Source organism: Symphalangus syndactylus, chromosome 9 (genome assembly GCF_028878055.3).
Source record: "Symphalangus syndactylus isolate Jambi chromosome 9, NHGRI_mSymSyn1-v2.1_pri, whole genome shotgun sequence".
Lineage (NCBI taxonomy): Eukaryota > Metazoa > Chordata > Mammalia > Primates > Hylobatidae > Symphalangus > Symphalangus syndactylus.
Window position 1 is genome coordinate 29,938,818 of NC_072431.2, and position 16,416 is coordinate 29,955,233.

General features: G+C 52.0%; 1 protein-coding gene and 1 long non-coding RNA gene across 5 annotated transcripts in view; one reads left to right on the forward strand and one right to left on the reverse strand.

Annotated features, from left to right (window-relative positions):
- Positions 1 to 10,294, reverse strand: part of LOC134731413 (uncharacterized) — a 27,317-nt gene extending 17,023 nt beyond the window's left edge. Inside the window, exon 1 of the long non-coding RNA XR_010113640.1 lies at positions 10,279 to 10,294. This is a non-coding gene — a long non-coding RNA (uncharacterized lncRNA). The remainder of the gene's footprint in view (positions 1 to 10,278) is intronic.
- Positions 10,042 to 16,353, forward strand: RABGGTA (Rab geranylgeranyltransferase subunit alpha). Of its 4 annotated transcripts, none has more exons than XM_055291658.2 (17): positions 10,042 to 10,396; positions 10,715 to 10,771; positions 10,937 to 11,047; positions 11,426 to 11,550; positions 11,748 to 11,935; positions 12,194 to 12,397; positions 12,724 to 12,807; positions 12,896 to 12,978; positions 13,067 to 13,168; positions 13,274 to 13,379; positions 13,473 to 13,524; positions 13,695 to 13,783; positions 13,935 to 14,023; positions 14,117 to 14,233; positions 15,008 to 15,121; positions 15,377 to 15,464; positions 16,128 to 16,353. In XM_055291658.2, the coding sequence occupies exons 2-17, from the start codon at positions 10,769 to 10,771 to the stop codon at positions 16,274 to 16,276; spliced, it is 1,704 nt and encodes a 567-aa protein (XP_055147633.1). In that variant the 5' UTR covers positions 10,042 to 10,396; positions 10,715 to 10,768; the 3' UTR covers positions 16,277 to 16,353. The 4 variants fall into 4 exon arrangements, with proteins under 4 accessions (XP_055147633.1, XP_063465389.1, XP_063465388.1 ...); XM_063609319.1 differs by having other exon boundaries at positions 10,243 to 10,396; positions 16,136 to 16,353; XM_063609318.1 differs by having other exon boundaries at positions 10,245 to 10,396; positions 10,635 to 10,771.
- Positions 16,354 to 16,416: the final 63 nt, after the last annotated feature.

A 16,416-nucleotide genomic window follows, 5' to 3' on the forward strand; every position in this document is an offset into this window, starting at 1 on the left:
ATCCATTTCCTGGATAAGGATGACTCCTTCCCAAAGTTAGGCATTAGGTCTTGGAACCTTCATCCCCTATTCCCCTGCTGTCTCCTTCCCCATGCACAGAAACTTTGAAACCTTCAGCACAGAACTGCACAGTACCTAGGGCGAACCCAGAGTGTGGCTGAACTCACAGGCCCAGTGAGACCCACTGGTGAGGGCTCCACCCTTCCTCCCCGGGGGGGAGGTATGCTGGGCCAGCCATGGCAGTGTCTGTATCCCAGGACTGACCCTCTGAGGACTCATTGATCCCTAGTATGCATCAGTCCTTGGCCTCAGCCCCATACACCACACCTCAGCCTCAAAACCCCTGCTCAGGGACCTGAGAGAATTTCCCAACAGGGCTGAAAGCAGTGGGAGCCTTGGATGCCTCTGTGGGGCTACTCCAGGTCCTCCCTGCCCCTCTTCCCCTCAGTGTTCTTTGCCAGGCACAGAGCTCAAGCCTGAGTCATGATTGGGCCCACAAGGACTCAGGAACACAGCATTGCTCCTGTCAGCAGTTCTAGGCATTCTCCTTTACACTGAATTCTGAGCTTCGGAACCACTCCCTGTCCACTCCCTTCTGGTGCTGCGAGGCCTGGCCCTACAGCCTGGAGTGCAGCCACCCCTGACCAAGCTCCCTGCCCCGGGCTCTAAGATCCCCAACTCCTCCTCCTCATCTCCCACCCCAGCCCAGTGGGTGGGTGCCGCCATGGCTCACCATTTATTCATTCATTAATTCTTTCCGAAGTAGTCTCAATACCCTGTTTCATTTCCCTCAGGGGCACTTAGATTCCCTGAAATTGTCTTTGGTGCGTATTTGCTCCTACAGGGACTCCCTCCCCAACTATAATGTAAGCCCTATGACAGCAGGGACCTTGTCTGTCTTGGTCACCGCTGTATATTGAGCTGTACTGGTGCTCAATAATTGTTGGTTGATAATTGACTGGCTAAATTATGTTAACATTAGTTGAGCAACCACCATGGTGCAGGCACCTTGCTAGGTGAGAGGAAATGCAGTCAAATGAATCCCCTTGGGTAGGTAGTTCACAGCAGGAGCAGAAGTGCGGCGCTGCACCCACAGGATGAGCTACAATGCAGGCACCACAGGACCTGGTGCTGAGAGGAACAGAAGAGGCACTTGACCGAGCCCCAAGCCAGGGCTTCTGCTCACCTACAGCCCCCGCTCCCACTCACTTCCCTAGGAAGCCCACCCCCATTCCCAGACAGGGCAGCTCCCCATCAGGTGCTCACCCAGCACCATATGCCTCTCTAAAAAGGCAGAGCAGTTGACAGGAGTTGTCCTTCTACACTTGCTTATGTGATTATTTCCATCATCCAGAAAGCTCGATTAAACAGCCCAGAGCTAGCCTGTATGCTCCATGAGACAGGGACTGTGTCTGTGCACTGCTCACTGTCGTAGCCCCCACCCTAGTGCAGATCAGGCACAGAGGGCCCTCAGTCAGTATTTGTTCGACGGATGAATGGGACAGGGAAAGGGTGAGGCCTGAGTCCTCCCCCAAAAGGAGCAGTTCCTCTTTCCTCCCCTAGAGGAGTATGTCCTTAGTCCCCTGTGTTCATCTACCAGCAACAGCATCCCATCCTTCCCCAGGACCCACAGTCTCACTTTGTTTCACAGCTTCTGCTTCTCACTTGACATAGAACGTCAGGGCTTCTGCCTCCTGGTACCACTCACATCATATATGCCCAAAACCGAATGTGATGGTGCCCCCTGCAGTTGGGCAGCAGCCTTGCCAGGCAGTGAGCTTCTTGGCTACATTCCCACCTCCACCAGTGCTCTGGGCAATTTTTAGCCAACATGTCATCATCATCACCAGTCACCATGCAGTGCCTGGCTCCTGTCACAGAGGCTTCAGTTCTGGCTGGCTCAAGAAGTTTTTCCAGCTTTTCAGCACCATTTCTTGGTTGCTTTTCCTTCAACTCTTCCCCAAGAGACGCCAACCTGAGTCAGTACCCACCACACCCTGGGAGAGTTAGAATGCTCTTGTGGGGACTTTCCTTCTGGGGCCCTTCTGTCTTTTAGGGCAGCCTTGGGGACCTGCCCTCCCTTCTCACTGGCTAACCTGTTCCGTCTTCTTCCCCAGCCAGGAAGTGTGCTACAGGCACATGACAACCCCCACAGGCCATCAAGGAATTTCCCCAGCCTGACTCAGAAGGAACTGGGGAGCAGGGAGAAGAGAAAGAATGCAAGCATTCAAACCAAGTGTCCAAGGAATGGGCAGTTGGGGGAAATGGGCAATGGAGAGGATCTTCTTGGGCTCTGAGTTACTCTAGTCCCCTGCTCCGTCCCACGGATCAGAATCTTTCAGAACTTCAGCATGGAGAGACTCTGGTCTCTGAATGTCCACTACTACATTCTCACAAAGTGGTTGACCAACATGTGCTTGAATGCCTCTCACCTCTCATTGAGGCCCAATCTACCTTTGGTAGAATAATTAGCTTTAATTATTAGAAAGTCCTTCCTCATAAAGGATCTACATCCACTCTCTGGTCTTTGGTCTTTGCTCTCAAGATACGCAGAATCAATTCCGTTTCTATTCCAGGAGTTGAAAGACCGCTATCATCTGCCCCTTGAATCTTCTCTCCCAGTTCAGTATCTTCATGTCCTCCCTGTGGTCATGGGCTCTTCTCACCATCCTGATTTCTACCTCTGGACTCTACAGTTTGTCTCTGTCCCTCTCAAAATGGGCCACACACTCCTAACAGGGTTTGACTCTCACAGAGTCTGGGGCCTATGAGCCCCATTGTTCTGGCTACTAAAGCTCTCTTAGTGCATCCCAAAGTCATGTTAGTGCTTTTGGCAAGCACATCAGTCAATTCTTTCCAATCCCTTATCAGCCAGAGTCCTCCTGTCTTCATATACTATTGTTATTCCACCCCTCATGTATCTCACTCTTGTGCAGCTGATTATCTGAAGACCAAAGAACCAGACTGTAATTCTGTCCCTATTCAATACCACGTGACAAATCTGGCCCAACAATCTCACCAGATGCCATCATCCAGTATTCCTCCCAATTATGTGCAAGTGACCTTTGATTATGAGAGTGGCATCTGTGCTCATTCCATGTCACTGAAAAAGTGCCATCACTAGGGACCTCCCTCCAGGTTGACAAAAACACATTAATTCATATTATTTGGTGATGGATGTCCCACCCGTTACAACCATAACTACTATCCTACCAGCACACCCACAGTTCACCATTTTGTTGCTCAACATATCCTAAGATAGAGCTGATGGGTGCAAAAGCACTAAGATAGTCATTTGAAAACCCAGTTTCCAAACCTGGCCCCACCTCCAGGTATGTGACTTCACTGGCCCCACCTCCAGATATGTGACTTCACTGAGTATCTCTGGGCTTCTGGGGATCCGTTAAGCCCTGTCTCGCTATGACGTTCTGCTCTGTGATGGTCAGAGTTATAAAGAATCAGGAAGCTGAGGGCAGAGGAAGGTCCCTGTTGCAAGAGATAAGAATTGGGCACTTCTGCTTGTGCCACGGGGAAGCTTCAACTCTGCTATCATTGACACGTGGCAGGCACCCAGCGCTGCTCTTCCCCTTTCATTTTCTTGACCCCAACTTGTGCTGGGACTCAGATTTCCCAATATTTGATTTCCTCTGGGTCCCAAGACTAGATCCAGACCATCTGGCCTGAGTTGCCTCCCCTTGCTGGCCCCCCTCCCCCACAAGGCCAGCATCCAGCACCCCCACCCCAGCTTCCCAGAGGTCTCTGGACGCCTCCTTCCACCCTTCTCCCACACTCCTGGCCCTGGCCAGCTCCAGCAAAGCATGGTGGGCGAGGCTGGAGGGAAAGCCAGCAAGAAAGCGTCTTCTGGAATCAGCCTGAGCATGAGGCCAGGCTTTATCGCTTCTGGCTGTGTGGCCTCGGGCAGAGGTTCAGTTTCTTGGCATCATGGTGATAAAGTATTCAGTCATTACAATTTCTCATTAATTATGGCTTCAAGAGCACAGAAGTTCTCCTCTCTTTGTTGTCCATTTCTTCTTTTGCCCTCCACTGAGGCTTCTCCACCCCACACCCTCAGCCCAGCCCTCACCACGCTCTACCAAAGCTTGTTTTTGGGTTCCCTCACCTCCCCTCTTCCCAGAGCACCCATTCTCTGCTGAGTGTAATTACTACCTGCGCACACCTGACACCCACGCTGACTTCTTCTGCCTTGACCTCTCAGCCTCTCTCCAGGCAAGGATTTCTTGCTGCCTCAGGACATCTCCACATCAAAACCAAACATGTGAGAAGTAGCCCTTCCTCTTCTCACACAACCATCCCTCCCCATGCCCATGTTCTAGGACCTCTGTGGACACCACAAATTCTCAAGTCCTCAGCTTTACAACTGCAAGCCTTCCTCCAAGTTCCCTTCGTCCCTGCATCTTAGTCTCACCTGCTACCAAATCCTGCCTATTGGTCCTCAGAAATAGTCCTTCTCCATCCTCATTCTCAATGCCCACTGCCCACCCACAGCCACAGGGACAAGGATGTGGATTCTAGGTTCTGCCAGATCATCCCTGAAGAGGGGGTTTTCTAACCTCCTTCCCCACATTTACCTCCATTCTGTGTCTCCCATCCCCCACTAAACCTTTTACCCATACCTGTGTCTGGGAGAGTTTTAAAATAGGAGGATCAGAGCTGCACATCTGTGATTTCTGCACTTTCAGTATAATACGTTATGCCTCAGTGACAAGTTTTATAGAAGAATAGAATAAGCATCAAAAGTTAAACAGAAAAAAATGTAAATCATTACAATCACCAGATCTAAAACAAGTTCCTCTTAACCTGAGTCTGGGTGAGGTGCCCCTTCTCTGGGCCCTCATGGGCCCCTGTCCTACTCCATCTTACATGTCTCACCCAAGAGACCTACTCTGTCCAATACTAGCCGCTAGCCCCATGCAGTTATTTACATTTAAATTAGGCCAGGTGCGGTGGCTCATGCCTGTAGTCCCAGCACTTTGGGAGGCTGAGGCAGGATGATTGCTTGGAGGCCAGGAGTTGGAGACCAGCCTGGGCAATATAGAAAGATCCTGTCTCTAAAAATATTTTTTTTTAATTTCCCAGGCATGGGCTAATTTTTAAAAATTAGCTGGGTGTGTGCCTGTAGTCCCACCTACTTTTTTTTTTTTTTTGAGACCGAGTCTTGCTCTGTTTCCCAGGCTAGAGTGCAGTGGCACGACCTCAGCTCACTGCAACCTCCACCTCCTAGGCTCAAACAATTCTCCTGCCTCAGCCTCCCATGTAGCTGGGACTACAGGCGCGTACCACCATGCCCAGCTAATTTTTGTATTTTTAGTAGAGATGGCATTTCACTATGTTGGACAGGCTGGTCTGCAACTCCTGACCGCAAGTGATTCGCCTGCCTCGGCCTCCCAAAGTGCTGGGACTACAGCACTACAGCTGGCCCCTGGCCAAAAAAAATTTTTAAGTTAATTAAAATGAAACAAAACGAAAAATTCTGTTCCTCAATTGCACTAGGCACATTTCAAGTGCTTAGTAGTTGCATGGGGCTACTGTCAACCGTGTTAGATGACACAGATACCAAACACTTTCATTGTCACAGAAAGTTCTATTGGACAGTGCTACACCCCACTGTAAGCTCTGGAAGACACAGACTTGTCTTTCTGGTCCACTACTGGATCCCTGGCACCCAACATGCTGTGAGGCCCAGCACTGATGCTGAACATCAAGGGACTGAATGCACACACTACCACACACTGCACATGGCCCGGCAATAGCTCCATTACCTGTCTTGCACTTGCTCCCCCTGCCTTCAGACCATGTCTTCTAGACAAGCTTTGACCCAGGGCCCTGACCCAGAGCTCGTGGCCCCCTTTCTTCCCTTCAGACTATCTCTGGTCTGTGACGGGCTCAGGGTCCTGGAGCCATTATAAGTGACTACGTGTGTGTGCTTCTGTGTATGTATGTTGGGAGCATGAGTAGAGAATGAATTGGCAGGGGTGGAAAGACGCCAGGGTTTCAGGTCTCAAGAAATTCAGGTTCAGGCCTCTGGCAATGGTCACTCTCACCTACACAGCCGACTCAATTCTGAATCTCAAAGATATGTGACTTTGGACAAGAAACTAACCTCTGCGAACCCACTGTATTCCCTGTTGCTTAATTGTAAAATATGGATAATAATACCTATTTCATATAGGTAGTGAGTGCAGTAAATAAGATGTCTGGGGGCCGGGCGCGGTGGCTCATGCTTGTAATCCCAGCACTTTGGGAGGCCGAGGCGGGCGGATCACGAGGTCAGGAGATCGAGACCATCCTGGCTAACACGGTGAAACCCCGTCTCTACTAAAAATACAAAAAAATTAGCCGGGCGTGGTGGCACACGCCTGTAGTCCCAGGTACTCGGAGAGGCTGAGGCAGGAGAATGGCGTGAACAGGAGAATGGCGTGAACCCGGGAGGCGGAGCTTGCAGTGAGCCGAGATTGCGCCACTGCACTCCAGCCTGGGCGACAGAGCGAGACTCCGTCTCAAAAAAAAAAAAAAAAAAAAAAAAAAAAAAAAAAAAAAAAAAGATGTCTGGGGCTCTGTTGATACTCAATTATTGTTTCTTTCTATACATAGAGGGCAGTAAAAATCTCTTCTTCAAACATCATTTAGATTGTGGCTTTCAGGGCATGGTGGCTCATGCCTATAATCCCAGCACTTTGGGAGGCCAAGGCAGGCAGCTCACCTGAGGTCAGGAGTTCAAGACCAGCCTGACCAACATGGAGAAACCCTGTCTCTACTAAAAATACAAAATTAGCTGGGCATGGTGGCGCATGCCTGTAATCCCAGCTACTCGGGAGGCTGAGGCAGGAGAATCGCTTGAACCCAGGAGGCAGAGGTTGCAGTGAGCCAAGATCGTGCCATTGCATCATTCCAGCCTGGGCAACAAGAGCGAAATTTGTCTAAAAAAAAAAAAAAAAAAAAAAAAAAAAAAAAAAAGCCAGACATAGTGGCTCACGCCTGTAATCCTAGCTCATTGGGAGGCCAAGGCAGGCAGATCACGAGGTCAGGAGACCAAGACCATCCTGGCTAACAAGGTGAAACCCCGTCTCTACTAAAAATACAAAAAATTAGCTGGGCATGGTGGCAGGCACCTGTAGTCCCAGCTACTCAGGAGGCTGAGGCAGGAGAATGGCGTGAACCCGGGAGGCGGAGCTGGCAGTGAGCAGACACCGCACCACTGCACTCTAGCGTGGGTGACAGAACGAGACTCCGTCTCAAAAAAAAAAAAAAAAAAAAAAAAGATTGTGGCTCTCAGACACCTGCATGGTTCCCACTTATCCCACATAGGAGGCCAAATGTAACTCCTGACGGCTCCTTTTACCTTCAAGCAAGAGGCTTATCATCAGTTCCACTGCTCTTATCTCCAAAGGCACCTGGCTCAGCCTCTCTCTGCCAGCCAGCTAAGTTTGTTTGGCTTTCTCTCCCCCACCTTCACGTCATATTACATACCTGAAATACCCTTCCTGCCCACTCTTTCCAAAACCCAGGACCTGCCTTCTCTGATGCAGATTTTTTCATGAGACTCATTTCCTCTCTTAAGCCTGCTTGACTCAACCTTCCCAGTTTCAAGATTGCTAATCACAGTGTGATTAGTGACTATGATGCAAGACTGTACCAGGCAAATCTGCACTTGAGGGCATCTGTGTTCCCAAGTATCTGGTTGCGACTGTGAGTGTGCACAGAGCAGGAAGCTAGAGAATGAGGTGACCAACAACAAAAAAAAGCTGGTGGTGAGGTGAGAAGGCTGGACCAGAGTAGACACAGGTCCCATTTGGCCACTTATTACATGGGTGGCCCTCAACAAGTTACTTAATCTTTCTGAGCCTCAGTTTCCTATTACTATACTGAGGCCTTACTTAGTATAGATACTATTCTAAGCACTTTACATAGATTCTTTTATTTCAGCTTAACTTCAACAGATTAACTTCAACTGCAGCAGCTAGATAATATTTTTCCTATGTTACTGTTGAAGAAATTGAGACACAGAGGAAACTCAACACAGAAGTTGAGTAACTTGCCCCAGGTCACACTGGGACAAGTAAGTGGCAAAGCTAGGATTTGTAGCCAGGCAGTTTGGCTCCAGCATCCATGTTCTTAATCACTCTGCTTACTGCCTCCTACCTGTAATTCTTTGTGTGTGCACATCCCTTATGTATATGCAAAACTCCCATCACAGTGGCTTGCACAAAGAGAACCAATAAATGGTTTAACTTTTTCCTCACTGGAACTACACAGGGATAGGAAAAATGTCTCTTTTCCTCGAGAATTTGTTATAGGATCTAGGAAAGGACAAGTATATAATGGACACTTTACATACATTTCCAGGGGCTGAGAGAGGTGTGAAGGATATATAAAGATTTAAAGCACTGGCCGGGCATGGTGGCTCACACCTGTAATCCCAGCACTCTGGGAGGCCAAGGTGGGCAGATCACCTGAGGTCAGGAGTTTGAGACCAGCCTGGCCAACATGGTGAAACCCTGTCTCTTTTAAAAATACAAAAATAAGTTGGGTGTGGTGGTGCATGCCTGTAGTCCCAGCTACTCGGGAGACTGAGGCAGGAGAATCGCTTGAACCAGGAGGCAGAGGTTGCAATAAGCAGAGATCGTGCCACTGCACTCCTGCCTGGGCGACAGAGTGAGACCCTGTCTCAAAAAAAAAAAAAAAAAAAAAAAAAATTTAAAGCACTACCTTCTTACCCAGGTGTGAGTTATAAACACACACATGCCACATGGACACACTATTCACAAAGACATCACACACATGTACGTGTGGTACACACACACTCACTAGCCACCCTGAACCTCATGAAGGCTCCACCAGAAAACCTTCCTTACAGCAGGCACAGGGAAAAAATCACAGTCTTTGAAAGTACATATGAAGGTCTATCAAATCAGACTGGGGCATTTTAGAGAACTTCCTCGAGGTGTCACTTCAGTTACATTTTCTTTCTTTGTTCTGTGGAGTTCAAAAAGTTAAATCTTAAAGATAAACAGGAATTACTGTAGCAAAGGAGGAGTGTGAAGAAAGGAGAGTCAAGAGGGAACAGGCTAACATATTTAGGAAACTGCAAGTATTTCTGTAGGCTGTCATGAAGAGTTTTTGGCAGGGTCAGGCAAGACATACAGCCAGAGAGTAGGCAGAGCCCAAATGCCAATAGGTCTGATGTGCTAAGCTGAGAGATTACAATTCTATCCTGAAAAGGAGCCACTCAGCACTTTTAGGCAGAGATATGACATAAAATCTGCATTTTAGAAAAATGGATTCAGCAGCACAGAGGATGGACTGATAACAAGGGGTGAGGTGGAGAACACTGAAAAGACTTTCAACAATCTGGAGAAGAAATTCAGAGTTTGAACTCCTAGTGGCAGTGGGAAGAGAGAGAGTATTTAAGCGAGTTTAAGAAGTGAGGAGGAAATACTGCCATTCACTACAATAGAAAACATAAAGGCCAATGTTTAGACAGAATGGATGAGAGATAACTTATACCTTCTGGCTTTTGGAGTTTGAGGTGTCTCTGGGACACCAGGTGATATCCAACAGGTGTCTGAATATGTATGTGCATGTATATTATTTATTGTTATTTAAGTTTGCAAGACATCTGGGCTGGAGATATAAATTTGGGTGTCATCAATTTACAGGTAGTAATTAAAACAATGAGTGTGGATGAACTCACCCACAGAAAGTGTAATGCCAGATTTGTGGGCCAAAACAGCTCTGAGGAGCTCCAACTCGAAGCAGTTGAAGGCTTAGATTTAAACATTCTCCCAGGAACAGTGTGTGAAGTGAAAAGGGGGTGAGGAAAGGGCCCCAGAGATCACCAACATTTAGGGGTGGAGGTGAACAGATGAGAGAGGCAGAGGTGCAGGAGGAGAAGCCAGAATGCGGTGTCAAGTATAAAGAAGTGGGTAGCGTCAAATGCTTCAGAGGTTAGAGAAAATGGCAGGAAACTCCACCTGTTAGATTTGACATCTAGAAGGCTGTCGGTGTGGCCAGGGTGAGGTCAGTGGAGTAGTGAAGGTGCGGGTTTCCGGCTGTTGGAGAAACCTCTTCCACTAACTACACTGCACTTTGAGTTACCAACTGGCATGGTCCTCCCCCCATTTCACACGCACGCTACAGTCGCCTGCGCGCACTCGTACACACCAAGTGGCTAACAGGTACGAGGCGTTTCCGGACAGCGAGCGCACAGCCCCCGCGCACGCGCCTCCGAGCCGGCCTCTTCCGCCGCAAGTCCCTCACCAAGCCTGCAGAGTGCGCTGCGTTTCGATGAGCCGGGACGTGGCGCCGCTCTAGCCAGCGCCTGGGCTCTGTGGCGGGCGCCGCAGCTCCGCGTCCCCCGCACCTCCTCCCAGCGCAGGTGGGTCCGCCCGCGGGGGGCGGGGGTGCCCGGGAGCCGTGGGACGGGCGGGTAGCGGCAACCTTTGTGGCGCAGAATGGTCCCCAACGCCCAGGTGCCCCGGCTCGCGCTCTGGCCTGGGCGAATCGGGCCATAGGAAGGGCCACACGGATGGAAGTCCTAGTCTGGGTGCTCGCCTCTTGTTGAACGTGCAAAGCCTGTCCCAGGACCTCTTTACACTCTGGGGGTCTCTGCCCAGGCACGCTTGCCGCTTCCGGGACACAGCTGTGGGCGGAGCTAGCAGGGGCGGGGCTACGTGATTGACACTTCTCTCCTCAGACTTCAAGGGCTACCACTGGACCCTTCCCCTGTCTTGAACCCTGAGCCGGCACCATGGTGAGAACCCTGAGCCCAGCCCTTCACCTCCGCAGGCCCACGCCCTCACCCCCAGTGGCCGTGCCATGGTTGCCCCGTATGAACCTTGGGCTCCACAGTGTGGGGTTTTTGCAGGTCAGCTCCTGCAAGGCAACTTGCACTCTTCCAACCCGTTCATCCTTGTAGCACGGACGCCTGAAGGTGAAGACGTCAGAAGAGCAGGCGGAGGCCAAAAGGCTAGAGCGAGAGCAGAAGCTGAAGCTCTACCAGTCAGCCACCCAGGCCATATTCCAGAAGGTGGGGCCCTCAGAGGTAGCCCCAACCCCAAGTAGCTCCCTTAGTATAGTACAGAGGCCTAGAGCTGGTCCCTAGAGTCAGACTGCCTAGATCCAATTCTGGGTTCTCTCACTTATAACTGTATGACTTTGGGCAAGTTGCTGAATCTCTTTGGGCCTCAGTTTGCGCATCTGTAAAATGGGGCTAATAATTGCACGTACTGCATAAGGCTGTTGTGAAGATTAAATGAGAGAATACCTGTAAGGCCATAAAGCATGGTTCCTAGTACCTGTTGTATAATGTGGGATTCACAGAATATTGGATGGTTTTAAGTTTACGTTATTTAGTCCTGTAGTGGGAAACTGATATGATCTCTGACCCTGCCACCTATCTTCTCAGCGCCAGGCTGGTGAGCTGGATGAGTCAGTGCTGGAACTGACAAGCCAGATTCTGGGAGCCAACCCTGATTTTGCCACCCTCTGGAACTGCCGACGAGAGGTGCTCCAGCAGCTGGAGACTCAGAAGTGTGTAGGAATTCAAGATCTCAGAAGACTGCCCTGGCCCTGCACCTGCACTGCCTGGGTCTACGGGTGGAGGAGAAATGGGGCAGCCAGTGGCATAGATGGAGGACAGTAGGGGGCTGGGTGCCGAAAGTGAGGGGTGAGCTGAGGTTGACTGTAGGAGAGCCCTGACGCCCCCCCCACTTCCCTTCTGGGTACAGGTCTCCTGAAGAGTTGGCTGCTCTGGTGAAGGCAGAACTGGGCTTCCTGGAGAGCTGCCTGCGGGTGAACCCCAAGTCTTATGGTACCTGGCACCACCGATGCTGGCTGCTAGGCCGCCTGCCTGAGCCCAACTGGACCCGAGAGCTGGAGCTCTGTGCCCGTTTCCTGGAGGTGGATGAACGGAACTGTATGTGCCTGCAGATTCTGTCCCCACAGCCCTCACCTGCCCACATTCTGGTACTGGGGCCTCAGTAAGGCCCAGAATGGGGAGGAATATCCAGGATGGGTCCACTGAGCTGGTGCTGAAAGGGATGTTGGAGCCAAATGCATCCTCTGTGGAGTGCACTGAGGTGTTTCTAGGGGTTCTCTGAGGGGCTCTAGGGGTCCCAGTCAGGTAGCTCCTTTTGCCCTGCCTCTAAGATATGCTGTCACCTCTCCCTTCCAGTTCACTGCTGGGACTATCGGCGGTTTGTGGCCACACAGGCAGCCGTGCCCCCTGCAGAAGAGCTAGCCTTCACTGACAGCCTCATCACCCGAAACTTCTCCAACTACTCGTCCTGGCATTACCGCTCCTGTCTCTTGCCCCAGCTGCACCCCCAGCCGGATTCTGGACCACAGGGGCGCCTCCCTGAGGATGTGCTGCTCAAAGGTAAGCAGGGTCAGGGATGTTCGGGAGGACTCTGCAGTGCCACCCTTCCAGCCCCCATGCCTGATCCTGTTCCTGAACCTGTCACTCAGGTTTATTGAGTACCTACTTCATGCCTGGCTCCAGGGGTGCCTAACAATCAGTCCCTGGCTGCAGGGAGCTCAAGTGGCTGATGGGGAAGATAAAACTGACATACGTAGCCCCTGTGCAAGGACAGCATATAAGTGAGACTGGGGGGGGAAGTGCTCCAAGGAGAGCGTAGGGTATTGGAGTGGCCAGGAGCTCACCAGTGTCCTGACCACAGCCCCATGCCTCCTGGAACCCCACAGAGCTGGAGCTGGTGCAGAATGCCTTCTTCACTGACCCCAATGACCAGAGTGCCTGGTTTTATCACCGTTGGCTCCTAGGCCGAGGTGAGCAATGAGGAAAGGGGCTGGGTGTTTAGGGCTTAGTAGGAATGGGAGAGGGTTTAAGGAAATCTGACACTGTGTCTCCCCGCAGCTGACCCCCAGGATGCACTGCGCTGCCTGCATGTGAGCCGGGACGAGGCCTGTCTGACTGTCTCCTTCTCTCGGCCCCTCCTAGTGAGTCCTGCAGCTTTTGTCAAGAGCACTGTGGGATTGTGGGCCTGGTGCTGATGGGGCTGAAGTCTTTCTTTGTCCTTTGTGCCAGGTGGGCTCCAGGACGGAGATCTTGCTGCTCATGGTTGATGATTCTCCCCTGATTGTGGAGTGGAGGACCCCAGATGGCAGGAACCGGCCCAGCCATGTCTGGGTATCCCAAGATTGGTGGGGCAGAAGTGGGGGTCTGGGGCAGGGCTGGGTGGGACAGTCAAAAAAGTGGTTAGGCCAGGGCATTTCCTTGACCCAGTACTCCCAGCTCTGTGACCTGCCTGCTGCCTCCCTCAACGACCAGTTGCCCCAACATACATTTCGTGTCATTTGGACAGCAGGCGATGTCCAGAAAGAATGCGTGCTTTTAAAAGGTGATAGAACCTGCAGCCTCCACCCCTTGCAGCAGCCCCCATCACTCTTTTCCTCTCAAGGGTGCACCCTGCAACCACCTACTCTTTCCCCAGGCCGCCAGGAGGGCTGGTGCCGGGACTCCACCATGGACGAGCAGCTATTCAGGTGGTGATAGGGAAGCACAAAACAAGGAGAGGGGCTCTGGACTCTGGGCATCAGGCAGCCAGGGCAGGAGGCTGGGGCCTCAAGGAGCTGTTTCAGTCTAGATACTGGGGATGTTGACCAGTGCTTCAGGGCTGTGGGCCTCAACACCTCCCCACCCTGCCCACCCTCAGGTGTGAGCTGTCAGTGGAGAAGTCCACAGTGCTGCAGTCTGAGCTGGAATCCTGTAAGGAGCTACAGGAGCTGGAGCCTGAGAATAAATGTGAGGCCCCATTCCGTGAGAGTCTGCTCCCAGAGCCCGCTGAGGAAACCCCTTTCCAGTGTGGCCCTTAGAGGACAGCAGGAAGGCCTCAGGAGGATGGGAGCGGAGGAGGATCCAGGAGAAACCCTCCTTTTCCCTGCCCTCTCCTCAGGGTGCCTGCTTACCATCATCCTACTGATGCGGGCACTGGACCCCCTGCTGTATGAGAAAGAGACCCTGCAGTACTTCCAGACCCTCAAGGCAAGTTGTGCCTGCAGAACAGGCCAGGGGGAGGCCCAGCAGGCAGGAGGCAGGCAGCTGACATGCATACCCTGCCCACCCCATCCACTCCAGGCCGTGGACCCCATGCGGGCGGCGTATCTGGATGACCTGCGCAGCAAGTTCTTGCTAGAGAATAGCGTGCTCAAGATGGAGTATGCCGAGGTGCGTGTGCTGCACCTGGCTCACAAGGTATGGGCTGCCATGCACGCCTTCCCCTGGCCCTCATCCCTCTGGCCTCCCCACGTCCCTGACTTTGCCCCCAGTCTCAGGTGCCTTTGTGGACTTCCAATCAAGATAGAGTTCATCCCTGCCTGCCAGCTTGCTCCTCTTCCAGGCCTTTCTGTCACTCAGCCCATTCTTCTTGCCACTCACTTTCAAATCCCAAGTCACTAGGACCTCCTTGTGCTGTTTCTTCCCCAGGCTGATCACAGCTTCATCTTCCTTCAGAGTGACCCCTAGCCCACTCCTCCCACACATTCCAGGACATCTCACCCTGGAGCAACCCCCAATACCTGAAGGCCAAATGCTTTCCAGAGATTCCTGAGAAGTTGTCCAGGCTCCACTTTTCCTAGTCCTTCCCAACACATTAGTTTTATCACATCACCACAGAGCCCACCTCCATTCCTGCCAAACTCATCTCTGCCTCATCAGGACCAGTCCCCATGGGGGACCAGTCTTTGTTTACCCAGCACCCTCCACTGGCCCCTGTACCCCCAAACTCCAGGCCTCCTCCTCCTCACCCACCCCACTGGTTACCCCACTCGCAGCACTCACTGTCTGTCCCACGTCATGTACTGCTGTGGGCTGTAAGGTCAGCTTCCCACATGCTTCCATCCTCTCCTTGCCTGGGGTCCCCGAGGGCCTGTGGTGCACAGAGGGCATGTGCCTAATAAATGCTGGCTGAGGACCTTCTCCCAGGTCTCCTGGGAAGCCCATCACCTCCTTCCTCCCTTCACCCCCCAGGATCTGACAGTGCTCTGCCATCTGGAACAGCTGCTCTTGGTCACCCATCTTGACCTGTCACACAATCGTCTCCGAACCCTGCCACCTGCACTGGCTGCCCTGCGCTGCCTTGAGGTAAAGTACCCATGTCTCCATCCCTGTCATGGGTGGTTCTTTTCCTCTCCCTCTACCTCAGAAGTTTGCCCATCCTACAAGATGTGCAGGACCTTCCACCCCGAACAGGTAACTGGGTGCCTTTCACCTCCATCACACAGCCTGACCCTGTGAGCCCCTCTGTGCACTGTGGGCCCGTCACCCTGAGCTCCTCAGTTGCTGAACCATCCCCGGCTGACGGTGCCTGTCCTGCCTCCCTGCCCTCCCTGCCCCCAGGTGCTACAGGCCAGTGATAATGCCATAGAGTCCCTGGACGGCGTCACCAACCTACCCCGGCTGCAGGAGCTGCTACTGTGCAACAACCGTATCCTTCCTTCTGGGTGCCTTTCAGACAGTGGGTAAAGTGAGGTGCCACCCTGGGAAGGGACAGACAGCAGGCAGGGTATGTGCCACCCTTTTGCAGGGCAGGAAACAGGGGCTCTGTAGTGTGAGTGGAAGGGGGAGAGCCTGGGGCTGTCGGGCTATCACTGACCTGCACTGGTGGAGTTGTGCAGAGTGGACTTCCTCAAGTCAGAGTTCACAAATGAGCAGCCTGCAGCTGTTCTTCAGGTCTATGTAGTTTTTTGAAAATCAGGAAGTTTCATACTTTAAAAAACATCTAGAGTTCTGATTCCTCTCAAAAATTGGAAGTTAGAGCAACCTTACACTGGTATTTTCACTCAGCAGCCCTTGGTCATTGCTGAATAGTAAATGTCTCTTTGGACCAGGCTAGATTTCCACCTTATCATACCCTCCACCACTCCCCTGATACTACACCAGCCTGCATGGGGTGTTGCGGCTCATTCTTTCCTGGCTGACCCTGTGGGCAGGCGTTTGCAGTCCCTGCCTAGAGCCTGACTCCCTCCAGGGAGCATATGAGATGCCCATCAAACAGACTTCCAGGCAGCAGTCCCCAGCTCTTGAGGGTACACAGGAGCAAATGAATTGGGAGGAACCTGCCAAGCTTTCCTTGACTGTCCTGAACAAGGCCTCCAGCAACCTGCAGTGCTCCAGCCTCTTGCCTCCTGCCCCAGGCTGGTCCTTCTCAACCTGCAGGGTAACCCGCTGTGCGAAGCGGTGGGCATCTTGGAGCAACTGGCTGAACTGCTGCCTTCAGTTAGCAGCATCCTCACCTAAGAGGCCCTGCCCCCTACCCTTGCCCTTTAACTTATTGGGACTGAATAAAGAATGGAGAGGCCCTCTCAGGCTACCAAGCTATTGTCGCTGCTATCACTGCACCACTGCCTTCATCACTACAGCTATTTATTTTTGGAAAA

Excerpts from the sequence above, each read along its gene's own strand:
- RABGGTA (XM_055291658.2), top strand. Across the intron at positions 12,979-13,066 it reads CCTTCTCTCGGCCCCTCCTA|GTGGGCTCCAGGACGGAGAT; the intron begins GTGAGTCCTGCA and ends CCTTTGTGCCAG. Across the intron at positions 14,024-14,116 it reads AGTACTTCCAGACCCTCAAG|GCCGTGGACCCCATGCGGGC; the intron begins GCAAGTTGTGCC and ends CATCCACTCCAG.